This window comes from Panthera leo, chromosome B3 (assembly GCF_018350215.1).
Source record: "Panthera leo isolate Ple1 chromosome B3, P.leo_Ple1_pat1.1, whole genome shotgun sequence".
In the NCBI taxonomy this organism is placed as follows: domain Eukaryota; kingdom Metazoa; phylum Chordata; class Mammalia; order Carnivora; family Felidae; genus Panthera; species Panthera leo.
In genome coordinates, this window is record NC_056684.1 from 115,375,189 (window position 1) to 115,402,515 (window position 27,327).

At 39.8% G+C, this 27,327-nt stretch overlaps 1 protein-coding gene and 1 pseudogene across 1 annotated transcript in view; one reads left to right on the plus strand and one right to left on the minus strand.

The window, feature by feature from the left end:
- Positions 1-24: 24 nt before the first annotated feature.
- On the plus strand, positions 25-7,654 carry LOC122222887 (annotated as a pseudogene).
- Positions 7,655-16,526: 8,872 nt separating this feature from the next.
- The window catches only part of LOC122222888 (synaptojanin 2 binding protein), a 33,617-nt gene continuing 22,816 nt past the window's right edge, over positions 16,527-27,327 (minus strand). Inside the window, exons 3-4 of the mRNA XM_042943654.1 lie at positions 19,238-19,333; positions 16,527-17,259 (exon numbers count right to left, since the gene is read on the minus strand). Of these exons, the coding sequence (XP_042799588.1) occupies positions 17,119-17,259; positions 19,238-19,333 (237 nt within the window). The 3' untranslated portion in view covers positions 16,527-17,118. The remainder of the gene's footprint in view (positions 17,260-19,237; positions 19,334-27,327) is intronic.

Below are 27,327 nucleotides of genomic sequence, written 5' to 3' on the forward strand. Positions count from 1 at the left end.
ATTGAAGCTAGTACTACAGTTTCTTGTACTCTGGCTCTTTGTAGGATGGGGAGTTTACCGGTTGATAGAGATTTTTAGAAATAAACCGCCACGAAAGGGTGGGTTGAGTGGCAATCAGTGTAGTACCTTGCTATCACTGGACATTTAATGCTAGTACTTTTACTGCCAGATAGCCTGTAATCTTCAGCCGTTTATGAATGTCCATTTTCCAATCACTCCGCAACCCTCCGGCACACATTTTTGCAGGTCATTCGAAGGTTCGAAGACAACAGCGATGAAAAAAATAACAATCCCTGTCTTAAAGAAAGAAGCTGGCAGTTTAATGGGCAAACAAATGAACGTGCCTTAAGTACGACGGTTGCTCAGGAAACAGCTCCCACGTGCCATTTGCCAGGTGAGTCAGAGAAAAAGCCTCACCTACCGAGTACTATTTGAGATGCCATAATAGTATAAAATACAGGTGACACGGGGTAATATTTCCCAGGCTAGCCCTGAAATCTTTCCATCTGCCCCTGCCTCTAGTGCCACCGAAACGTTCGTAGTTGAATCCTTTGTTATCTTTCCACATACTGAAGTCACCCCTGAGTGGTCTTCAGAAGAGAAATACCAGCTCTGCCTTTCAGCTGCTCTAATAATAGGCCCATGGGGTCAAATATGATAAAACAAACAGAACCGGAATGGTGGTTCTCAAGTCTGTCTTCCACACTGCTGAAAAGTTATTCAAAAAGCATAAACAATGAGATTCTCTTGGTTGGCTTTGTTCTTTGCCTACAGTAGTGACTCCAATTTTCTTAGCAAGGAACTTCGGGCCCTTTGTAATATAGTATGACTTTGGCCTGCATTTTCTACCGCTCTTCTTCACTCACTCCATACTCCATCTTGGAAGAGATATTATTCCATGAGTATTGCATGAACTTCCACATCTTCAAAATGCAGTTTCAGGGACACCAGTAAGCCTCCCTTACTCCACAAGCGATATAAATTCTTCCCTCCTCAGAGCTGGAGTAGCCTTTGACTAATACATATCACACAGCACTATCACACTGTATTACCAGTCTTAGTGTATGAAGTCATTGTTGCTCCGAATAGCATAAAAGCAAAATGAAAACAGGAGAGAAGGAAGGATACTTCAGAGTTTGAATTTGAACCTCGGGATTTACTTTTTGGTTCTGAGGCTGAGGAAATTAGTCAAACCTCTCCACCCCCTTTTCCCTAAAGAAGCATCACATGAACTGATCCAAGGGAGAGTTTGAAGTGATCAGGACAAGCTTTATTAAAGGGAGACTGAAAATTCCTCACCCCTGTTTCTCCAATCTTCTATCACCCCAATCTGTCCAAGGAAGAAACTTCTTGCAAACTGGGGAGCATTTAGCCTGAGAGGTTAAGTCAAACTTCCCAGGTGGGGAGTGCTGGGGAAAAACTATGTAGATTCATGGGAAAGAGTCTGGAACAGTTATAGAGTGCAGGAGAATTTAGGATTGAAGGAATGGCCTTATAAACAATGTTGCTATGTTTTATGAATAGGGTCTCCTTCAATGTGATTTTGTTGTACTTTATTTTGAATTGTTTGACTTTTGCTGTTTGTTGTATATTTGTTCATTTAATTCATCTCTCTGCAGAGAAGGAACCAGATAGGGTCATGAGATTTCTTACAGGATGTATTGTGAAGGATGCAAATTTTGCATATAGCTTTCCTTCTTTCCTCATTCACTTCCTTTCAATATTTCAGAACTCATAGAGCATCCAGGTTAGTTCCGTATTATTTCTCCCACTTTCCCTCATATCCTAGATGTGAAGGGCACTCCTCTAAAGTCCAGGCCTTTTCCTACCTTCTCACTATATAAAACCTCTCCCTACTGGATCAAACACCAGTAAATGCTTACTGCATTAAGCTAGTAGTTAATAATGGATTAAGTCGTACACATATATTCTAGGTAATACTGTAGCTAATAATCTGCTACCCTTTTTAGATAAAGCATATATTCAATTTAGGTAAATATAGGTCTTCAGTCTCTCATTTGTTCCGTTATTTAAGTAAGCATCTATGAGATGGCTCTGAAGGAGCAACTAAATAGTAAAAATTACAAGTATGCTGGAAGATTGTCAGGGAGCAAAATTTGGAGCGACGGGAAATTTACATGCCTAACAAATAATATTAAATAGGTGGTAAACTCCATTGTCTGTGTTTAGTGCTCACCTTAAACATTACTACGGTATACCTCAGTTTCTCTGTTAAATCCAAATAAGTGATATTTGTCACCCTTTTTATATTTCTTACAAAACCCACAAAATTCTTCATCAGTATGGGCTCTGTTGCCTTCTCAGAAACACGACTCAAATCCCATCTGTGCTTTCAGTGTTCATCAGCAGTCACAGTGTTGATTCAGCCATCCCAACTGTCATACTTCCAAGGGGGAGGATATGAAAATGCACATCCAGGAAACAAGGCATCTCCACCACCCATGCTAGTCTTTTAGGACTCATATGTTTTTGATATGTAGGCAAGTTATGTTTTCCTCCAGTATTTGCTCTACCATCACTTAACTCGTGCCAGTATATAGGAGCATTCGTATCAAAATGACCAATCTTGAGAGCTTTAGCACTAAGGTTAAGTTTTAGAACTGTGGCCAAACTTAATGGCTATGGGTACCAAAAGATTAGTTACTTCATGAATCTTTGTTTGCTTTCCTAATTGACACCTAATATCTAAGTTGATTCACTCAAAAACCTTACAAAGTCTGGAAGAGCACGATTCCAGATCCATTTTACAGATGAGCACATTGAGGCTCAGAAAAGTGAAGAGGCTTGTACAAGGTCAAAACTGGGTGAAGTAGCACAAATGCCCCGACTAGAACTAAACATCTACAGCATTTGACAACACTGACCATCTGATTCTTGAAATTTCCTCCGCCTGTGGCCTCTGTGGATGTTTGGCTCTCGTGGATCCTCACCAACTTCGAGCCTTATAAATAAAAACTTCAGCCTTAGAAATCTTAGCTGGAGTTGTCAGCCTATTCCAGTTTTCTTCTGTATCTCAGTGACTCTCCAAGTCTAGTGTGCACAGAATCCTTGCGAGAGCTGATCAAAACACAGATTGCTGGGCTACATCCCAAATGTCTGATTCAGTGGGTCTGGGACGGGACTTGAAAACTGGCTTCTCTAACAAGCTTTCATTCGTGTGATCCTTCTGCTGGTCTGGGGACTACTCTGTGAGAAACACTGCTCTGTCCTTGTTCCCACGCTCTATCCTCTTTCCCTAGGTAAAGTCAATTATCACATTGGCTTCAAATTTTATCACACTGTGGATGACTTCTGGCACATTTCCAGCAGCATAAATGGTTTTCTAACACTTCAAAGTCAACATGTCACAAAGATTTCTTTTCCTTTTTTTTCTTTCTTTTCCTTTTTTCTTTCTTTCTTTCTTTCTTTCTTTCTTTCTTTGTTTCTTTGTTTCTTTCTTTCTTTTTTTGTCCTTCCCTCCATTCCATCTAATTTCTCTGGCTATAACCACAGTGGCTAATAGTTGGCTACTCAGCTTCCAATCCAGTCAAATGTGAAATCAGTTAAAAGGAAGCCTTTGACATTATTCAGCTAGGAAAGAAATTGTTTCTCCCTTAATGCACATCTCTCTTGTGATAGTGATCATTAAGATTATAGTTTTAGAATTATTCCTGTTTTTGTCTTATTACTTTTTACAGAATATGAACTATGGGATGAATGTGACCATGTCTAATACACTTCTGTCTTCCCTGACTTCCTTTGTAGCCCTAAACCACAGTCCATGACTTTTGGGAAAACAAACAAAATAGCCGCAGCAAAGGTGACAAGAACTTCCTGTACCATGCTTTATAGCGAAGACTCCCCAAGTAGTGATTCCTAAACCAAACACAAATCTGCTCTGCAACACTTTGGAGAAAATCCAAGGTAAGTCTCCTGTACCAAAAAAAAAAAAAAAAAAAAAAAAAAAAAGTGTTGGAAATCTCTTCTGTACAGATTAATGAAACCAAAATATTAACAAAATCCAAAGTTAATTACATTGTCTCAAAGTGCAGTATTAGCTAGATTACAGCAAATTTCATCATGGAGAGCAAATCAGGAAAACTCTAACCTTCCAATTGCCATGGGACTAAAGCCTATCTGAAAGCTTTCTAAATATTGTCTATTAAACTAACTAAGGCTTCCTTTCTGGGTAGATGATTGTGTGCTTTTGTGATATAAGTCAACGGTGAAATGGGATTTTATCTATTGAAATTTATGTTCAAAAAAGCTTTGTAGAAAAACGTCTATTGAGAATTGTAAAGACAAATGTTTGAATAAAGAGCAAGTAAAGTGTACTTTTATCTCAAGATAAATTTTTTGAAAAGGAGACCATTTAAAAATGGCCTGTCTATTTGTGTGTTTTAAGTGTTTGAGTAACATCTTTGTCCACCACTGGTTTAAAAAAAAACGTGGGGCGCCTGGGTGGCTCAGTCGGTTAAACATCTGACTTCAGCTCAGGTCTGTAGTTCGAGCCCTGCATCAGGCTCTGTGCTGACAGCTCAGAGCCTGGAGCCTGCTTCAGATTCTGTGTCTCCCTCTCTCTCTGACCCTCCCCCCTTCATGCTCTGTCTCTCTCTATCTCAAAAATAAATAAACATTAAAAAAAAAATTTAGGGGCGCCTGGGTGGCTCAGTCAGTTGAGCAACCCACTTCGGGTCGGGTCATGATCTCATGGTTTGTGAGTTCGAGCCCCGTGTCAGGCTCTGTGCTGACAGCTGAGAGCCTGGAGCCTGCTTCTGATTCTGTGTCTCCTTCCCTCTCTGACCCTCCCCCACTCATGCTCTCTATCTCTCTCTGCCTCAGAAATAAATAAACATTTTTTAAAAAATTTTTTTAATTAAAAAAAAATTTAAAAAACACAACAGTTAAAAATCATTGTACATATAAAGTTTCCTGTAAATCAAAACATAGTGTGCATCCAATAAAACTAAAACTTGACACTCAAAAGTGAACCTACTTCCTAAAGTAACCACTGCAGTCAAGTAACACTGTTTTTCAAATTTAAATTTTCCCAGCTTTACTGATATAGAACGGAGATAGAACATTGTATAAGATTAATGCATATACCATAATGATTTGATTAAGGTACATATTGTGAAATGATCACCAAAGTAAATTTAGTTAAGATCTATCACCTCACATAGTTACAAAATTTTTTTCCTTGTAATAAGAATTTTTAAGATCTCCTACAACACTATTAATGAGACTATTAGTAACACTATTTTGAATAATCCCTAAATCATGAAGGATATCAAAATAACAATTATAATTCACATGGCAATTAATAAAAAGGAAAAAACATCATATGACAGATGACAGAAAATAAACTTTTGACTTGTAATGAAGAAGAACCAAAAAAAAAAAAAAGTATAGAAATTAGTGAAAATAAAAGCTAAAATAAAAGAAATGGAAAACAAACAAAACCAGAAAAATGGATTAATATAAATCCAAAAGCTGGTTATTAGAAAGAATCAATTCAAAGATTAAAGAAAAAATATTTAAATCTATTAGGAATGAGACAGAAAACAAAAACAGAGATCTATAAGAAAGTAAAAAAGATTGCATGAGAATTTCAAGTTCTATTACCATACATTGAGCAGCAAGAGAAATTGATGGCTTTGTGATAAAACATAAAAGTCAAACATCCCAGTTACTGAGGAGATTGGAAATTTACCATTAAGAAGGACTAGACCCTTGGCTGTGATATAGGAAAAAACATTCATCTTAATTGAGTCCAGCCATAACTATCTTTCAAAAGTCCAGTGAAAAACTGGTCTTTCTAGCAAACAGCAGTGTGAGTAGATTGGGCGGGGTTTAACAACAGTAGAAATAAAATATATTTTACTTACTTCTCAACATCCATCACAGCACAAGTTCTTTTTAAAAAGGATAGCTGGGGTCTGGGTGACAGCGGCCTACAGGTCCCCTACTGTCATCCAGAATTCTCAGGCTTTCTGCAGAGATTTGAAAAACGGCAACAAATGGAAGTATCAGCATCTTTAGTTCAGCATCCTTGGCTGTGGAGTAGATAGATTCACTTTTACCTGAGAACCCTCTACAAGAACCATTTAAAAATGCTTGGAACTATATAGTGAATAATTACACATAGTTCCAGATTGCAACATGGGAACCTTGATAGTTCATGAGGCCCTTTATTTCTTGTTCTGTTTACCTGGATTTTTGTTTCAATTTATACCTTACGTGGAAAAGTACAAAATTCAGAAAAATAAATCAGAAACATGAGAAAGCCAATAGAAATGTTTTAAAGTACTTCTCTTTAATCAGTTTTGTATCCAGCTTCCTTTGATTTGTGGAACTTATTATTTTGCAGAGTATTTTAATATTCCTTATGATTGGGAAAGAATGCCAAGACGGTATATGCTGTTGGGAAGATGCGTAGGCTGTGCGGTGATTGAGGACGCCTGGCACCATTTTCTGCATAGGCTCTTACATCACAAAAGAATACATAAAATATATCCATAAAATTCATCATGAATTTCAGGTGCCATTTGGGATGGAAGCTGACTATGCATATCCGTTGGAAACTCTGATTTTCGGAACTGGATTTTCCATTGGAATCATGCTTCTGGGTGATCATGTCATTCTTCTTTGGGCATGGGTGACCATTTGTTCGATAGACACTACTGATGTCCATAGCAGTGGTGACATTCCTCTCAACCCTTTAAATCTGATCCCTTTCATTGCTGGTTCTCAACATCATGATTTCCACCACATGACCTTCATTGGAAATTACGCGTCAGCATTTACATGGTGGGATAGAATTTTTGCAAGAGACTCTCAGTTTATTGCCTACAATGAAAAGGTGAAGAAGGTTGCAAAAAAAGACTGAGTAAATATCTCTTCTAAACCTTCCTGAAGGTACTTTTCCTGAATTGAAGTGAGTAGCTAACATTGCTTCTGGGGAGCAGAAATGAACAAGCAGAAATGAACAACGATACAAAGGACATTAACAACCTTGAACTATCTTCCTAGTGGGAACTTTTTCTACTCTACATAAAAGTTCTGTGTGTGTAGAAATAAGTAAATAGATATCGAAGTACGATTTTCATGAGGAAGTTTCAAAGGCCACGTTGCTAATCTTACAGAAAGGTTTGAAGTAATGGAAGAAGTATTCATCTATGTCTTTCCCCCAATAACACCATATTTCTGAAGTTGAAATTGGTCTTTAAAATCTTTTAAATATATAGTGGTCATTTCAAAAACTCTTAGCAGGGTGTTAGTCTCATATTGAACTTTAAGCATCTTTTAGAATTTGCCTAAACATCAAAGTATCACGGGTTGAATCACATCAAATGACAGTGTGAGTGAGGCTGCTGAACCAGGAAGAGCCAGCACCAAGAACCTCCACTCTTGTCCTCAGCTGACCAGTTTGAGGGAATTCTCTTTGTTTGAGAAGTCCTTTTGGATTGCAAAGTACTACTGGTTTCCATAAACGAAGGCCTTTCTGAATTGTTGTAAGTGGAATAGTTTAGTCTGAAGGTTTTCGGGTTACTTGAATTTTTTTTTTTTAAATTGAGCTTTATTTCTGCTGTTTACCCTTTCATTTTTGTAGGTTAAGTTTTCATTATACCTAAAACTATATCTTGAAACATTGTGAACCGACTTGCTGTATTTGCACTTTGAACTATTGAAATAAATGTGATTTTTTTGTCTGATTATCTTGTTTCCAATTTTGAACATCAGCTGTCATTTTTATTCTTATAAGGAAAAGTACAGAAACCATTAAATTATTAAATTTTGTAATAAAAGGAATAATTCTTTTTAAAAAAAGGATAGTAGGAAAAAGGACAAGGTAGGAAATAGGAGACTAGGAGAGAGGATAACATCTCCCTTGAAAGATACTTTATGGTCTTATACTCATTATCTAAAAGAATTAACCTCTACTTAGCACATCCACAGAAAAGCCAGATTTATTTAAAGTCTGAAATAAATTTCCTGACCCCCTAAAGTAATACTGAGATAGAGAAAAGCTTTTAATACTTTCCCCACGTCAGCAGTCTGTCATTCACTTTGTTCTAGCCAAGACCAGCTTTAAATGAGCCCTGTAGTAATGCTGTTAAATTTCCCTATACTTGTACTCCACCACCCCCCCCCCCCCCGCCCCCACCTGCAGCCAGAGCCAGATTAAAATACACTTGTTTCCTGTATCCCCAGGGCCCTGAAACATTGTATTCCTCCTCTAGTCAGTTCTTCTTGGGGACTGTTGTATAGGTAGTTTTACTGGTACTTTAAAGGAATTTGCCATTTCATGAATTCAAGGGCCTTTTCCTTCTGAATGTATGATCATAGGGCTTATATCAACTTCCTCTGACAGTTGTTTAAAAGTTTCTGAAAGCATCTGAGTTCTTACGGCCGGTCCTTTGTGTCCTCCATGGGAGGAAAGCTTTTTTACTGTCTCTATATATTGGTGTCCGTCAAACAAACAAAAAATACCATTTTCTGTGCAAACCCAGAATTGATACCCAGAGAAAATATTAGAAGGACAAGGGGAAGGATTGGAGACTAGAGCACTGAGGAGAAAAAGAACCAAATTTGAAAACAAAACGTAAATGCAGAAGAAGTTGGCATTAGGGTGGGCCGAGGGATGGAGAAGCTGATGTTAAAGGGCTAATTTGTGGAGGCTTCTGTGGCCAGGCAGATTGGGTTACAGGGAGTAAGTAGGCGCCGGATGGAGAGGAGCTGTGCAGGATGTAGCTGGTGCCCCCAGGACCAGACAAGCTTGAAAACAGAGGCTGAGAATTGACACAGAGGAAATGACACAGAGTTAACAATCTCACTAGAAAAGAAGTGGAGGAGAAAACACACAAACTTTAAAGTTTATAAGAAAACCCTGAGGGGAAGAGTCTGACATTTCTGAGTAACCAAAAAGTTGGGGAGGGGAGGGATCAGAGAGAAAGGGTGGAGTGTGGGGTGAAAAGGGTCTCAAGAAGCAGGTGGGAACTAAATTGTGCAGTGGCCTTCGAGTATTTTGGATGGAATCCTAAGTGCAATGGGAAACTTCTAGGGGTTTTTAAGCAGAGGAGAGACATGTTTGAGATTTGTTTTTACCAGAATCTTTGGTCTAAGACAAGCAAATTGGAGGGAGACACAGTGGCTAACGAAGAGGGCAGTTAGAAAGCTAATGCAGTGGTCCAAGCAAAATTGGATGGTGGTTTAGACTACAATTCAAGGAACAGTGTGACAGGCTGGGAATGGTCAGTACGAGATGGAGTAAAATGTGTAAAGCGACGTGCCACTGAAATAAATGGGCACAAGGACTATAGGGTACCCAGGGTCATTTGACATGGCTGGAGATGGACCATTTTCCTTTGCCTTAGATAATAGTTGCCCAGAAAAGCGAACTTAAAACTTCCTTTTCCATAAAGTGGTTTCTAATTAACCATTGACCTCAGATACAAAGTTTGAAACACCATCGCACTGTGGTTGAGGGTGGATTAAAGTTGTGATATGAGAGAATCACTCCCCATTAACTACTTGGGGCCCTGGAGGGTATATATTGCCAGACCCCGCAGGCAGTGGAACTAGCCATAATTTTAACTAGTAATTTATTATGGATTAGGAAACCAGCTAACCGAACTTGTTAGAAAATTATATAAAATAAAACTGAAGACTTTTTGCACATGGATTTGGTGATATTTAGTTGTTTGGGTTTAAAAAAAAATCTTGTTGCTGCTTCCGTCCTTCTTGGTTATTTTCTAGATAGTTCAGATTACCTTTGGATATCTCAGTCACGTCTGTAGGTTTGGGAGTAAAGGTAGAAATTAGAGGGACAGAGAGCCCACTATAGTAGTAATGGTAGTGTATTCACTATGTATTTTATTTTCTGTATTTTGATGTTTTGACATCTGGGGCCTTGCTGACCCAGAAGGGACTGCTCCTCCCAGGGTTAGCCGGTTTTTACAGAGAGTAAACAGCTGACTCTCTCATGAGCCTACTTTTCAAATACAAACCAACCAACCCGGAGCCTATGCTCCTTTGTGGAGCTCTCACACTCAGGGTCATTTATACACATGCCCTAAACACCCCAAGGCCAGGTACCAGAAAACTAGGGAGAGCTCCTCTGCCACACAGGCCACTGCAGTTGTTCAAACTAGCCAATCCTAACCCTATATATCTGGTCTTGCCTGTTCCTTCCCATGCAACCATCGTGAAGGTTCTTGTCCATACTTCCTCCCTTTTCCTCTGCCCTATGCCCAATGCTAGTACTTCCCTGTATGGTCCCCATGGCATGGTGTGTCCCCTTCTCTTGGGAACTGTGCGTAACGAACTATCTTTTCAATGTCAGCAGTCTCCTGATCTTCTGGCCTTACTATACCTCAATTATTCTATTAATACCCAATATCTAAAACAGGAAAACTACCAACCCTTTCTGATTCCCTATCTTCTATCTGCACCCAAATAGGCTTCTAGCAAACAAATTTTCCATGAAAAAGTTATTATTCATTCTTCTACATTCTTCATTATTACTCATTCTTATATATTACTTATTATATATAGTTTTCCTCTTAAACACACAAGGCAAGAGCAATGTGATGGAGTATAAGGAGCACAGAAAAAGTTCTGGTCTGGCTTCAAATCTTGACCCCTATCCCCCATACTGTGAAGAGCTCAATCTAGCCTATTGGAAGATGAGAGGCCATGTGAAGAATCAAGGCACCCTAGCCAATAGCCAGCACTAAACGCCAAAACAAGGCCATTCTGGACTACCTACTTCTGTTCCACCATCAGATGGATGAAGCTGCATGTGACCCAGGTGTTAGCAGAAAAAACACTCTGAAACCCACAGAATATTACTAAACTATTGTGTTAACCCACTAGGTTTTGCAGTGGTTTATTACGTAATTGACAACTGACATATCTTCTTAGCTCCTCAAGGGAGAAAAGCCATTCTGTACACACAACAACGATAGACTAGTCCTTGGACTTCAGGTCTGAACTTTGTTTAAGCCATGTGACAGAGCAATGATGACCAAGATAAACTGCCTTTTCTCTTTATACCAAGGTCAGCTACATGCAAAGTAACTTGGACCAAAGGTCAATATTCAGTTTTGACAAGTCCATTCTCATTCTGTGGCACAAACCTATTTCTGCCTTCTACGTATCTTGTCAGGCTTTGGGGGAGTAGAGAGGGTACAAATAAGATAGTAAATGTTGGTAACTGTATGTGCCCTTATCCTTATCTCCTGTATCAAAGCTAAGCCCCAAACTGTTCATTTAGATTTCTTCCTTTCCTCTTTCCATTGTTCTGTCAGAGATGCTATGCTGTTAGAAAAATAAGGACGTATTTATTCAATAGCCTCCAGAATAATGTGGAAAAAATATTGTAAAGGTTCACTGACAAATGCAACAAGTTTTTGTTGAATGCCAATAGGGCTAGGCAGTTAGATCTACTTTTACTTCATTTGCTATACCTGGTATCAGTAGCAAAGCTTATGAGAGATTATCAGCTATTTTAATGGCTTCCTTGACACATTTAATCTCTGGTGATATTCCCTAGGGACTAGGGTTTCATGTCCATGTGTCTTCCATGCCAAGTTGCAACAGGGCATCTATTTGATCTGAGAAACCGACAGCTGTTCAGATCCAGGCATCATAAGATCAAAGTAGAAAGGAAGCAAAATAAGGTTCATAAGGAAAATAATCTTATAGGAACTAACATTTTAGCCTGTGGGTAAAATGCACATACATTCAGGAATAAGAAACTCGTATTCAAATCAGCATTGCAAATACAGAATTAAATTGGAATTCAATTCAGAAATCTATAAACTAGTAAGAAGGGTCATCCCATTTGCCTGTGATTGGTTAATAAATTTAATGATTACAGTAAATACAAAGTTCTTTTGTAAATGACTCTGTTAATGATTGTCTTGCATTTGAAAACACACTTCAGCCCCCTCCCCCTGAAAAAAGAACATGAACAGTATGGAAAACGTTTAGGAACAAGACCTAATGTTTGTATAACTTCTTTAGACACAGCAATACTTTCTTTATAATATAGGCTGATATGGTCCCAAGTGCATCGGGTAAGCAGACCAAGTGCTTTGTAGTATGTGTGTGTATATATAAACGTCAACATCAGGCAAGAGTCTATGGCAGTTAAGAACCTGGTTCCGATCAGAACAGAATTCCTTCAAATACTGTCCTCCTTCTGATCACAGTTGTCCTTTTGGATGTGAATGCTGGTCTCAAGATCTGCAGACAAAAGAGGAACAGCAAAAGGGGCCTATTCCAGGACAGTAACCAAGTCTAAACCCATTATAGGTAAGAGGTTGAGAGCTTCGTAACTTAATCACCTACTTCTAGATGATGTTAGCAAAATACTTTATCAAGATCCCCAACAAATACTCCCCCACGATCAGATAATGAGCCATTTCAGCTTAGAGTGACTGTATCTTATTTATCTTTGTATCCACCACCTAGTGCATACTAGACGCTCACCTGTTGAAAGAAACAACTCTCATCCGTCCAAAGATAAATTCTGACTAAAATTGACTAGAGTAAAATCTTTATTGGCTCCACGTGAGATTACATGAATACCACTCCCCCTCCATACTTGACAGCCTAATGGTTATGTTCTGTTTCTTTACATATTCCGTTTAAATTGCTATTTACACAATAAAAACAATGTCCAACATCAAAACACACACACACACTTCTCTAGTTTAAAACTACTGGAATTTGTTTCAGAAGAGCTTGTGTGATTGAATTTGATATTAGAGCTTTCACAGATGATTCTGTGGGATCTCCCAGTTTTGCCCAATGGCCTGCAATACCCTTCAGCTGTCAGCTCTTCCCGTCTCTGTTCAAGGCCCAAAGACAGAAGATACAAGTGGACGGAGATAGAAAGGACATTGTCTATGTTCATGTAGTGGATACATTCAAGTCACAAATATGAGATGGAAAGGGCACTTCTACAATAGACTAAGTCTTTGATCTGACTTAGATCTCAGATCTCAGTCAGTTTCTCTCTCTGAGCTTGGATTTTCTCATCTCTAAGATAGATTAATCCTAGAATCTTTCTGGTTCCCTTTTAGCTCTAATGTTCTATGATTGGGCTCTAATTTATTTACTAGCTGCACACACTGAATCACTAATAACATTTTGCTGGCCAATCCTTAGCAAATCAGAAGCCACAGAATGCTCCACTTCTCATTCCACATCCATACTTGGGCAGAAGCTCACAGTTCGGCCCTAAAAGGCCCAAGTGAGGGGCGCCTGGGTGGCTCAGTCGGTTAAACGTCCGACTTCAGCTCAGGTCATGATCTCACAGTCCGTGAGTTTGAGCCCCGCGTCGGGCTCTGTGCTGACAGCTCGGGGCCTGGAGCCTGCTTCAGATTCTGTGTCTCCCTCTCTCTCTGCTCCTCACCTGCTCATGCTCTGTCTCTGTCTCAAAAATAAATAAAAACATTAAAACAAAAAAAAAGGCCCAAGTGAAATTCTCATTTTAGACTGGAGCAATGCCTGCATGTGATTTGACTATTCAAGTTATTTAAGAATTTAAATGCCACCGAGCATTGTTTACTGACGCTGCATACTGGAATGACCTGATGAACTTTATTTTACTGCTGCCTGAGTCCCACCCCCAGAGATTCTATTGAGTTGGTCTAGGTGCATCCGGGAACCAGAATTTTAAAAACTCTCCAGATGATTCTAGCCTAAGAAAAAGAGGACAACTATTGGCATAGAGCAGCGATTCTCAAAGTTCACTGTCAACCAGTCACCTGGAGGGATTGTTACAACACAGATTACTCAGGGCTGTACTGTTTCTGATTCAGCAGGTCTGGGATGAAGCCCAAGAATTTACTTTTCTAACAAGGTCCCCAGTGATGCTGATGTTTTGACACTTTGATAACCACTGCGAATAAGAAATATCACTGACAGTGGCATCCAATGTCCTGAGTTAAATCCTGATTCTACCACTACCACCTATGTAATCTTAGAAAAGTAATTTATTATCTTCCCTTTGGTGTCTTTTTAAACAATACTTAGATCTCAGAGTTGTGAGTCATAAACATACAGTGTACCAATCAGGATTTAGTACACTATCTAGCACAAAATATGGTAACAAGTATTAATTTCCTTTTCTATTGTACATGGCTAGATGGTGTGAATAATGAAGTTAAATCAATAGCACAGATTAAAACTTGGCAGGAAAAGAAAACAGAGACAATGGGAGCAAATGATGTCTTATTAAAATTATTCATATAAGATGATAAATACAGAAGTGTTTTAAGTATATTGTCTTAAAATACTTTCATTCAATTTTTAAAACTTGTACATAGTAATTTAGGTAGCAGGAATATTAGACACAATCTATAAAGTGAAAGATCTACATAGATCATGAATTTTTTAAATGACCTACAATGGACTTCAATACTTCATCCAGAATAATAGTTTTCTAGAGAATCAGAAAAGTTGAATGGCATACTTGCCTAAAACTTGAATCATGGATCTTTTAATGCTGTTTAATTCCAGAAAAAAACTAAATTATTAAAGTGCATAAGAATCCCTATTATTAGACAAAGCAAAACTTCTACCAACAAGGGGATAAGTGTCCTATTTATTTTGAATGTCTCCAGGTCCTCTCAAGAGTTGATGTCCAAACCCTGAGATGAGTCCCGGGAGGTAAGCAGGCCCTTTGCGGAAGCTTCTGCACCAGCCTCCAAACACAGGGCGGGCACCCAGCGTGGTGCCTCCACAGCGGGACTAGTTGAGGTGAGAACTGGAATCCTGTCCGTGCTCTCTGTGGGCCCTACAGGTACAGTCGTCTAAGTGAGTCTCAAAGGTACTGAACAGTTCAGGTCTAAGAGCCTAAGTCCTACTGCGATTGTTTAAAGCAAGTTTCTCCTTAGAGCAATGGTTGGCCCAGAGGAAAGGTCTTACTAAGGTTTTTATTTTTAAAAGACTTCCCTTTACACTCTGGCCTCATGTCATTATGTGACAGCTTTCTTTTTCGGAATTCCTGAAAAAAAAAAAAATGTGATGGCTGCCTGCACATCTCTGTTGCTACATCATGTTCTGAGTTTCTTTTTCCATTTATTGTTTTCAACTGTTACTTAACCTGATGATATACTTTTAACTTCTCATCTATTTATGAATTGCCTTAATTAGACTGTGAGCTCCTCAAGGGTCCTCAATTTGTCCCCTTTCTCCAGGGAACTTTCCCAAGTGTTTTGAGTCTCAGGAACTGTTCCCTTCTGCTGTCTGCAGTATAAATTTGACATTCTTTGTACAAGTGTCTTAACAAAGCTGGTGTTGGGGCACCTGGGTGGCTCAGTCGGTTAAGCGGCCGACTTCGGCTCAGGTCATGATCTCGCGGTATGTGAGTTCGAGCCCCGCGTCGGGCTCTGTGCTGACTGCTCAGAGCCTGGAGCCTGTTTCAGATTCTGTGTCTCCCTCTCTCTCTGACCCTCCCCCGTTCATGCTGTCTCTCTCTGTCTCAAAAACAAATAAACGTTAAAAAAAAAAATTAAAAAAACAAAACAAAAACAAAAACAAAGCTGGTGTCCAACCAACAAGTGTAAAATATTGACTAGATTATCCACGCTAAAAGTCGGACACGGCTGGTTGCCTCAGGGCAGGTGTTCACACTATTGCTGTGGGATCATGTAAGGCCTGTAGCTGATAGCCAGTATATCTGGAGGGCGGAAATGATTTCTTTTTAAGCTAGAGAATCTGTCTTGGTTCAGCTCTCCTTAGGGCCTTAAAACCAACATTCAGTAGCACATGAATGGACTGGTTCCTATCTCATTAATGTCTTTGGTATTCCTGAGCATCCATTCAACCATCTCCTTCCCTCAAGGTCTCCCCATGAAACATCCACCAAACTTCCCTATCCACTAAGATAAAACTCTTTTCTTCCCCTTCCCTGCAAAATGGTTTGTTCATTCAAAGCCACAGCCGGTGTTTAGATCCTCTCAAAACTACCTGTGATCCGAACCCTCTCAACTGAGTTGTAAGCAGAGCTGCTCCATGCCTGTCCTGACAGAGAGCGGCTCCATCACTCAGAATTTGCCTATTTCTAGAGACCGAAAGTCTGTTAGATGGCCTGAGAGGGTTCAGGTGCCACCTTGGAGGCACCGTCCTTTTGCCTTTTAGAGTTTTCTCACTGGTTTGGTTTGGCCCCATGACCATAGCCCTGACCACAATCATGCCAGCTGATCCTTTAACAGGACTGTGAGGTACCAAAAAGGTCCCTAGGGCAGCCCAGAGACCAGTCAGATTTATCTTTGCATTTCAAAGGTTGGGGAACACACTGACTTACGTGAAGCTGGATTATGGCATTTTACCTCCACTCCACCACAGCTATTGTAAGAAGAAATATTGTTCTAAGATTTTTGATTAGTTGGTTTGGTCTTCTCTTTTTCTTTTTGGGCATCTTTGTAAGGCTCACTCCCTCAACTTCTGCTACGTATTGCATTCTTCCATTCAGAACATCCCTTATAACAGAAACCTGAAACCACAGAGCCGCTTTCCACTTCTTTAATTCTCCACGAGGCATCACTATTATACTGTCATATATGGATGTGTGTGTGTGTGTGTGTGTGTGTGTGCATTTGCTTTTTTGAAAAAGCAAAAATGCTCTCCTCACCATCCTGCGTTTGATATAGGCACCCAAGTATGTAGTTAGAAATTAAATAAAGGCCACAAAAACTTCCCAAGGAAGATCATTAAGGAGAAAAATCCTCTCTTCTCTTGCAGCACACAGCTGGCCTTTGAGGCATGCCAGCTAAGGAACAGGTATCACCCGTGCTGATGGGAAGACTGGACCTTTCCCTCTTTGGGTTGTAGCTGAACTTCTATTGGTGGTCCTAGCAAAACAGATTAACTCCCCATTTGTTCCAAGCCAAGTCTTGTCTTCAAACAATGCCTTCACTCTCCCATTAGAATATAAGGACTTGGAGATTTGGGTGGCGAGGTCCTGGCTAGGTAGCAGTCTCTTAAAATGATGTGATGGCTACGCAGAGAGGGAAGGATATGGGAGAATGGCAGGGGAGGAGGGTGAGAGGGAGAGAGAAATGTATCTTCTATTGGGAGCACTGGAAGACAGCAAGGTTTTCAAAGTCGTTGCCGGTATCTCATGAAGGCCCATGCTGCTACCATGGTGAGGGCAAACACCGGCACCAGCACCAGAGCTATGGGGATACCACTCGGCTCCCCTTCACTTCGATGTCCTATAGGCCCATTCTGCACCTGTAACTGGAAGGAAAAGAAAAACATTACTCTAGTGACCAATGTGTGTTTACCCCAACTGAAATGTCCAGGCTGACACATGACCCGGGTCCAGACCACCCAAAGCTGTAACCTCCAAGAACTATCCAGCGGGAGCCCTCTCTGTTCCAGATTGATACATCAGCGTCATCAATTCTCTGGAAATAAGTCTGATGGGGAGGTGTTTAACCTTGCCGTGCTACTGACCTAAAAGGATCCGAAGGTAAGCAGGTAACCTCTTTCTGTTTCTGTACTGCCTCCACCAAGCTCTATGTCTACCATATTAGGACAATGAAGACATGAGCTGAAGCCTATTGATCCTGTGGGGAAGCTAGAAATTATTGGGCGGGGGCAGGGAGTGTCGACCTTCCTAGAAATGTTTACTTAGAAAGATTTCCAGTCATCAGAAACAGTAAGAGCAGATCTGAGCAATGTTAACACAGGTACGGTGCCATTTTGGGAAATACTTTGCAATTCCCAAAAGGCACCCACTCCCTCCTAATTCGGGGTCATGTCCTTCATCTCTACTTTCTAGCACTGGGTACAGTAAAGATGAAATTTATATGAAACAGAAGTAAAAGACTCGGAGGGAAATAAGGAAAAAGAAAAAATCATATCCAAGTGGTAATAACCTTCCACTGCCTAGGCATTCCCTTTTGAGGCTGGTGGCCTTTCTTAATATTAACTTTTAATAGCTAACTTGCAATTATGAGTCATAGTACCATCTTGTTTCAGTTCAATGGTATCGACCTCCTCATTGCAACCAGTGAAAAGTCTGACCATTCCATCTGAAAGGCAACACCACACAAACTACCTTTTCTATCCTCTCTCCCGCCTACCTCTACATCTTTCACTCATTTCCTGTTGAGATTTCCTGAGAAGGCATGCCAATAGTAAGATATGGTTTTTAGGACTAGGCCAATTCTCTGACCAGAAATTTTATCAGGAGTTATTTATGGATGTTTCCTAAAATGTGAACTTTGAAAATCATTTCCCACATGCCTTCAAAAAGCACTAATCATACCTGAAGTGTATACCCGTGTTCGTTACTTGCCTTTATCTATTGCGCAAAGCCTTCCATGCTTTAGAAACAGAAGAGCCAAGGCAGAAACAGCTGATTACCAATACTGTCGCTTACGGATCTGTTTTCGAATCCATCACATGCAGATTCTGCTTGCAACCATGGCTGTTTTCTCAAGTGTCTTTCATGCCTAGCCCCTTCCAATTTTGAACTATCTCCTGTTAGGCCCTTCTTCAGGCTCTGAAGCCTCACTCAAGAGCTGAGTGAGGCAGGACAGCATTAATTTAAGAGGGAGCAACTTTAAAGGCACACTGAACCTATGCTGTAAACGCACTCTGAAGTCCTTGGTGCTATGGAAAGAATTAGGTCTACCTGGCTTCTCCACCCATCATCCAAATTATAAAACACTAGGAACTAAGAAGTGGATGCAGGGATAGGTGCTGCTTTGATGAAACTCTGAAATCCATTTCCTTTTTCCTGGAGTTCCCCTTTGAGCATTATAGCTTTGGTCAACAGTGTCATCAAGATGGTAAGAAATGGGGTTCATGGTGGTGATAGGGAAAAGCACATAGTGGGTATCAGAAAATCCACCATCTTTCGTTTACACTTTGAGTTTCCTTAGTAAGTATGTTCAAGGGCAGACACAGGCTTCCCTCCCTACTAAAAATAAAACTGATGCTGGTTGTATTTTTCCCCATTTATTTAAATTTTGTTGTCACGCTTTATATTTAAGGCACGTCACCCTGAAGCCAGGACCTAGGCTGCAAGCGTACTGTTTGAATTTCCTTTCATGATAAGCAGAAGTCCCTGAAGACCCCTGCCTGTGCCAGACAAGCTCTTTAAAAAAGTGAGAATGGGAGGGGGAAAAAAAGCCAAACGCACCACCGAAGAGGCTTTATTCCCACAAAACCTGGTGCCAGCTTGCTGGCTGCAAATAACACCTACCCTGTGCTGTACTCTTAGGGACACGGCATAGCCTGCGTTACGAAAGAGGTCTACAGCATCCTGGTGCAGCAAGTTCTTTAGGTCTTGGCCATTTACCTGTCAAAAACAGCAAGAAAAGTAGTAAGAGAGGGAGAATGTGAATTCTCTTAAGTCAAAGATTTACATTCATATGACTGGACATTTAAAAAACTACAGAGCGAATTCCAAGGGCTAGGAGAATGGGAATGTTACGTAGAACTCAGAGTAACTTTGGTCATTTTTAAAGCTGTGTTTTCCTAGAACTGAGGTTCCATGGGCCATTTGAAGAGCACCAAGGTTAAAAAAAAAAGTCTCTCCTTCACCTTAGCTCTTACTGCCTGTCTCATTTTGACAGCTGGGTTTCTGTTACAGTATTTGTGTGTCTTCCATGAGCATCAGCCTGCTTCCCTACAGCTGACATGGTCTTCCGAGTTATCCTCTATCCTTTGTATTCCTAATCCTTGGCATTGCCAGCATCAACTCCAGAAATATAACTTGATGAAACTCTACAAATGTAACTCTACGAAACAAACCTACTAGCCCATTTTATTGGTCTTGTTCAATTGTGAACAATTTCCCTTGATTCCATGAATACTCCCATCCTTCTCCAATTTAATAATTTTACACTATTTCTTTGATGATATAAAGTCCTAAAAAATGTTTCAGTGTAGGTCAGTCCTACCATTTAGAGGTGAGAGGTGACCGGTGGTAGTAATACCTTTTAGCGTCAGGAGTGACAGTGTCCACAAGTGACATCTATCCTATGCTGTACTCAGTGACACAGCATAGCCCACTCTATGCAAGATTTACACATCTTTGGTACATGTTGGTGTCCGCAACAGCAACAGCACCAAGAACACTTAATGTATTTACTTGGTAGGTTCTGTGCTGTATGCTTCACATATACTACGTAATGTACTTTTCACAATAATCCTATGAGGTAGATACCATTTTTATCTTGTCTTCACAATGAAGAAACTCTACCCTAAGTCATAGTAGGTATAGGAGCTAGGGCTAGTGTTTTTAAGTACTGGAAGGTTAAAGTGCCCTTGCAATTTACTGTTCCTTCTGTGCTATTATTCTTCCACCTTGACTATTCTTTTTTTGTTCATTTATTTTGAGAGAGAGAGAGAGACAGAGAGATAGCACTAGTAGGGGAGGGGCAGAGAGAGAGACAGGGAGAGAGAGAATCCCAAGCAGGCTCCGTGCTGTCAGCAAGGAGCCTGATGTGAGCCTTGATCTCATTAACCATGAGATCATGACCTGAGCTGAAATCAAGAGTTGGACACTTAACCAACTATTCTCTAACTATTGTCAGCTGAAGCTCAAGCCACTGACTTATTCAAGCCTCTCATCTCGTTACTATCTTCCTTCTCCAAGAGGTTCTCCATATAATCCCCTGCCAATGCCCTTGGTGAATTAATCTAACTAACAACACTTTGGTGTTACAGACTGTCTACCTTTCCATATTAACAGTTTCCTGCTCTATTCCACTTTAGTCACCAACTGGCATATGCCTTTGACTTCAGCAATGGGCACGCTTCAGCTCCAATATCTCAAACTCCCGGACCACAATTTATACTCCTTTCACACTTCATATTCCTCTACTCCATGTGCTCATTATCCTCATCAAAATCTTTTAACCTTTTTAGGCTTTACTTGCATCCTTACCCATCTAGGAGTTCTTGCTGTTATTTCAACAAAGCACTTGGTAAACTATTCGAATCCCTAGCCCCTATGATCTTCTGCCATCTTTTCAGACCTGTACAACACACTGCATTTACTTTCCTTGTCCTGAGTTTAATGTTCCTGGGGAAAAATACACACACACACTTTCCAGCACAGATCCATGCTGGCTGACACTTGCTATATCCTTATGACCTCTCTACTAACCTGGTGAAATCCCTAATGAATTCCCAGTGGCAGCTGTTCCAGACCATTCCTACCATCAAACCCCAACTCCAACCCCATCTCTTCTCTCTGCAGATTCCTTTGCCTTATCTTTCTTGAGAATATGGATAACTTTCCACACTCTCTCCATTTTCTTTCCACCTAGTTCCAAGTTTCATGACAGCCTCCCACTGCTGCTTTGCCCTTCTTTCTGAATTAGATGTTTCCTTTACCAAGGCTAAGCTACTCCCTAGTGCTCTTGGTCATATCCCTTCTAGCCTTCTTATAGAACTTAAGTGGTCCCTTGCTCCTCTTGATTCCTTTATTATTGCTCTTGGCTCCTTCTCAACTAAAATTATCCTCATTTACACAGAAAACAATATAAATATTTCTTGAACTCACTATCACCCTCTTCCCATCTTTTCTCCTCTTCCTTTCATTGCAAACTTTGTTTGAAAGCACTATCCTCCACTTCTTCAGCAGCCATTCGCTCTTTATTCCCTGGTACTCTCGTAATATAAGGTGGGAGGAAAGCATATGCTGTCCTGCAGCTCAGCAGTGACTTCCCATTACCAAATCCTACAGCCCTTCCTGTCTTCAGACCTCCTCCCTTTTGCAGTTCTCTCCAATCTCAGCTTATGCATATGTAGCTCTCCTAGTTCTTGAATGATTCCTTTCCTGATGCCTCTTCCCTTCCTTCCTCTTTAAGGCAAGTAAATATTCCTCCATGTCGGTAGTCCTCTGTCTTCTGAACTTCTCTGCGATGATGACCTTTCACAATTTCACCTGTAATCTGCAACACAACTCCCAAATGTTTATCCTTATTTCTACTTCTGGATTTGCCAGTTTCTTGTTGGGTGCCTGAACCCAAATATTCTGTTAGATCCCCATCAATATATCCAACGCCTCCTTTTTTACTTCCCACAAAACCAGACTATCCCAACTTCCCTCTTTTTGCTACTACCATTCCTTCAGACTAAAACTCTGATAATATTTTTAAACTCCATTCTTTGTCAATCTTCACATACAACAGACTGTCAAATCCTATAGCCTAACATAGTATAATTCCTCATACACGATTTTCTTTGAATTGCCTCTCTCTTTAGGCTGTGGATGCTTTCAGATGAACTATCATGATCACCTTCTCTCTGATTCACTTTCCTCTAGGCCCTCCCCCACTCTAACCTATTCAAACACTATGTCTCCAGATCAATCCTCCTAAAGTACAATCCTATGTATACCACTTTACTGCTTAAAAACAAAAACAAAACTGGAGGCAGGGAGAATGCCTGATTTTTCATTCTGGTATGCAAAGTCCTCCAGGAAATGGCTCCAACCCACATTCCCAGTTTAATCTCATGTTATTCCTTTTCATAACTGTGCTCTAAGTCACATAACTCACTGTCCCTAGGACATAAAACATATATTCTTACCTTCATACCTGTGCCCTAGCTATTTCCACCATCTGAATACACTTCCCTTTTTAAAAATTCTACGTATCTAACAAGATCAGTCCAGCTATCTATAGTGTAGAAGTGAATATAGTTTTCTAGTTGATGGACTTTGATTTCATGCTACAAAGCCACCTTCTGACTAGTTTTTGTTTTTTTGTTTTTTTTTTTTTGGTAGCCATGCCACAGGGAAAGAACTTCAGGAGTCCTAGAACCATCACAATGAATTCTCAACAACTCAACTTTCCAGTTAATTCCTGGGGGAGAGAATAGGTGTGAGACTGCTGCTTATACTGAGAAGGCTCCTGTAACTAATCTACCCCATGTGATAACTGTATTTTTCATTGTAAGGAAATAAGTGTTTTCTCTTAGAGACAAATAATGAAGCAGTCATGTCAACAAATGCCAAAGATACCAGAGCTCAGTATGAGAGCCAAGTTTCATAGTGACATGAATGCAAGTGGGAGAACTGAGTCACTACATGACATGCGATGGCAGGAGTACTGAGGTCAAAGTCATCTTTGCAATCACAGCCAACACTAATTGCTAGGAATCACTGCATATTTATCATCATGTCTGGAGAGGTCTCTTCATTTTACATGTACTAACCTATTTAGTCTTCGCGATGATCCCATGAGTTAGGAACCCCCCATGTTATAGACGAAAAACTTGAAAGGCTATGCAGCTTGTCCACAGGCATAAAGAATGGAAGCAGCAAAGCCAGGACTCAAATAGCCTGGCCGCAAAACCTTCACTTTAAAATGCAAAACCATACGGTTGCCTGGATGGCTCAGTTGGTTAAGCAGCCCACTTCGGCTCAGGTCATGATCTCGCAGGTTCGTGGGTTCAAGCCCCACATTGGGCTCTGTGCTGACAGCTCAGAGTTTGGAGCCTGCTTTGGATTCTGTGTCTCCCTCTCTCTCTTTCTCTGCCCCTCCCCCACTCCTGCTCTCTCAAAAATAAAAAAACAACAACACAAAACCATAGAAATTTACATTGTAAGTAAGGATTTTATTTCCGGAAATATCACTATCCATCATATTGATGTTGTTCACTGAATTTTTACTGGTTTTACAGTTTCATTTGTTTCAAATGTTATACATTTAAAAAATTTTAGTTGTATAAAATACAAGTTGTTTATATATTTTTATTCATGTGCATATATTGAAGCAGCATTAAAATTTAAGAAGCTAAAATTTAGTCAAGTGCCACTTCATTGACAAGACCTTTCTAAAGAATTCTAGTTGATGTGAGTGATTTACTTTTCTGTATCTCCATACTATTTAGTGATCTTAAAGCTCAAAGCGAACTCTGTCCTATATTACATCACTTTACATTGTACTGTAAATAACTTGGAAAGGCTGTGTTGCAAAACTCATCATTATAACTCCTGTTATATCTAAAGAGTACTTTGAACAACACTTGAGTAGAATAAATGTTACGTGATCTCCTGAGGTTTGCTCATAGACTGCACCCTGCAAGAGCCCGACTGACCTATTATCAGTATTATACAATGCTGAAAGGCCTGGACTCTGACAGCAGCTTTATCTGCCAGTGACTCAGTGTGTAACCTTGGTCCTCACCTGAGCCTCCTTCTGCCAATGGGGAAGAAAGACATTGGTAATATCAGGCAAAAGAAGGTGCTAGACAGGACACAGGCCAATTATACCAATTATGCCTTTCAACTCTCCTAGTTAAGCCTAAAGGTATTCTAATATAAAAGGACACTTACTCTAATTACTTAAAAAACCAAAACAAAACCCACGGGGGCCCCTGGGTGGCTCAGTTAGTTAAGCGTCTGACTCTTGATTTTGGCTCAGGTCATGGTCTCGTGGTTTCGAGGCCCACTCTGTGCACTGACTGCATATGGAGCCTGCTTAGGATTCTCCTCTCTCCTCCCCTCCTCTGCTTGTACTCTCTCTGCCTCTCTCAAAATAAATAAATAAACTTAAAAAAAAAAAAAACCCAAACAAGAGGCTTTTAGACATTCCAAGGGAATTTCTTTTTTAAACCATTTCTTATCCTCAGGTAAAACAGCCCCATAAAACAAATTATGATTCTTTGTCTCATGACAAGGCCACCTCTAATCCAAAGCCAAACTGGCTTTCCAAAATTTGCCTCCTCTAAGCATTTTCAGATTCTACCTCATACTGACTAACCACCAAGTTCTGTAGATTTTACCCCTAAATGTATGTGGAGCTCACTCTTTGTCACCACCCATACTAATAAATGGAGGTTCTCGATATGTGATCCCAGAACCAGCAGCATTAGCATTCACTTGGGAACTTAAAAGTTAAAAGCAATCCATGCTTTCACAAGCCATCCACGTGATTCTGAGTTTGAGTTAATTCTAATCTAAACTAACTGAAACAAACTTTAGTGGTCTCTACATCCAGCCTACTTACCCTATTTAATACATATGCTGTGCATACACAGATTTCATCAGTGATTTTCCATTTACCAAAGTAGTGATTTTCAAATATGAGTCTATTGACCCATCACAGAAGATAGTGAGGTCAATCCAGTGGGTCAAGAGCAGTATTTAACTTTAAAAAAGTGAAATTAGAAGAAAACATAACAGAATGTATCACATATAGAAGAGATATTATTTTCTTAAACTTTGCTTCAATTATGTCTGTGTGCATGTGCATGTGTGTGTATTACCTACTATAGGTCATAACGTGAAACGTTTCAATAACACTTGCCTACAGTAATGCCTCTCAAAATTTATTCACATTTTTTATTCATACCCCAGGGATCGTGTTATAATGAAGATTTTGATTCCAGTAAGTCTGGGAGGGTTTCTGAGACTGCATTTCTAATAAGATCGCAAGTAATGGCCAGATGGTCCGTGGATCTCACTTTTAGTACCAAGCTACTCAACCAAGAAACCTAGAACATTGCTAAACTTGCTACTTCAGCTTCCTTAACTCATGGCATAGTTTTATTGAACTTGAGATATGGCAGATTTGCAACATGCTAGAAAATTTTGCTGACTGAATGTTCGGAGAACTGTAATGGTGGTGTTCTAGTTAACATATAGGGAAACATACATGTTTTTCCCTTTAACTATAGTTGTTAGCAGTCTTCAAAATGGAGTTTCCTATTTTCTGTTTTAGGAAATTAATAAACTGAGTTAAATTTAGTTTTCTTTGATGATTAACAATTTTGAATAGCCTGAAAAAATTTTTTTGAATTGCCTCAAGAGCTCTAACTATAGAATAATATCAATATAAATGTATAAAATGTAGAGAAGAAATGGACTCAATTTAATAAGCATTGACTTCTGATTATACTCTGGATATTTTAATTTCTTGCCAAGATCCTGAAATGAACTCTTTCAGTCACCAAATTAAGAATTATATTTGACAAGAACAAGAAATGGAGCTGACTAGTGGCCCAATCTGTGTGTACCATTTTGTTATACAAGGGGTTTGGTCAAAATGGAATATTCATTTATTCAATGCAAAACTCAGCCACATCACCTTGAGCTCCTGAGCTTCATAAAAATGTAGAGTTGGCCAAGGACTGACTATTCTTGACTATCCACCTCCCTTCACTGAGGCAGACACACAAGGAAAATAAACCTAGGCAGTTTAATTTTTTTCAGAAAAATAAAATTTCCCCAGGTTCCCTGGTAACCTATACAAATATTAAATCACCCTCACTATCACATGCACAAAATAAACTTTGGTGAGGAATCTCCATCTCCAGCCCTCATGTCAACCTCAGCTCTATTCCATCGGTAATATGTTTTTGTTTCATGGTGGTCAGATGCAATAGGGCCTTAAATTGCATGGTAAGTCATGCAATTATTTAATATTCCTTGAAAAACATGGGCATAATCTGGGGAGAAATGGAAAGATTGAATTGTCAATAATAATTCATAGGAAACCTAGATCCCTTCATAATACTTCTATTAGTTATCCAAAATAAATGTGCTAAGGAAGTGACTCCAAAGCCAGTAATCGAGTACTTAAGTACATCAAAGGGATAAAGTGAGTTACAGAGGAGGCATAACCACTTAGTGGTTAATGCCTAACAAGTTAACCTAAGGACAGAAAGGGGATAAGATGGTGAGGCAACAGAAGCTTATTTCTTAAGGAACAGGGTCTAGAAAGAAGAATTTTGGAGCAAACTCCTGGAAGGGAAACTGGAGTCAAATAAGATAGCCCCAGAAAGAACAGAGAAGGGTGCCTGGGTGGCTCAGTCGGCTAAGTGTGCAACTTCAGCTCAGGTCATGAGTTTGTGAGATCAAGCCCTGTGTCAGGCTCTATGCTGACAGCTCAGAGCCTGGAGCCTGCTTCGTAGTCTATGTCTCCCTCTCTCTGCCCCTCTCCCGCTCACGTTCTGTCTCTCTTTCTCTCAAAAATTAACATAAAGAAATTTAAAAAAAGAAAAAAGAATGGAGAGAATATACTGGCCGTGTCCTCCTGTACATGCTTTTTCTCTTTCTCAGCTTTCCTTTATTTCTCTCCATATCTGTCTTAAAATTTTGCCTTTTCTTTGCTGGGCATTTCCTCCCTCTCTTCTTTGCCATGTCTTAACTGGCCAAAACATAAACTTGAATCATTCTTTGTTATGTGTCTTACAGATATTTGTTTAATACTTAATATCTTTTATAGATCTTTGTAATATTTCTCATATTTCTTTTACTTTGATAAAGTAAAATCCTCCTTGCTATAAATTTTAAAAAGAAGCGAGTTGAGTTTTTTCAACATCTACTTTTTC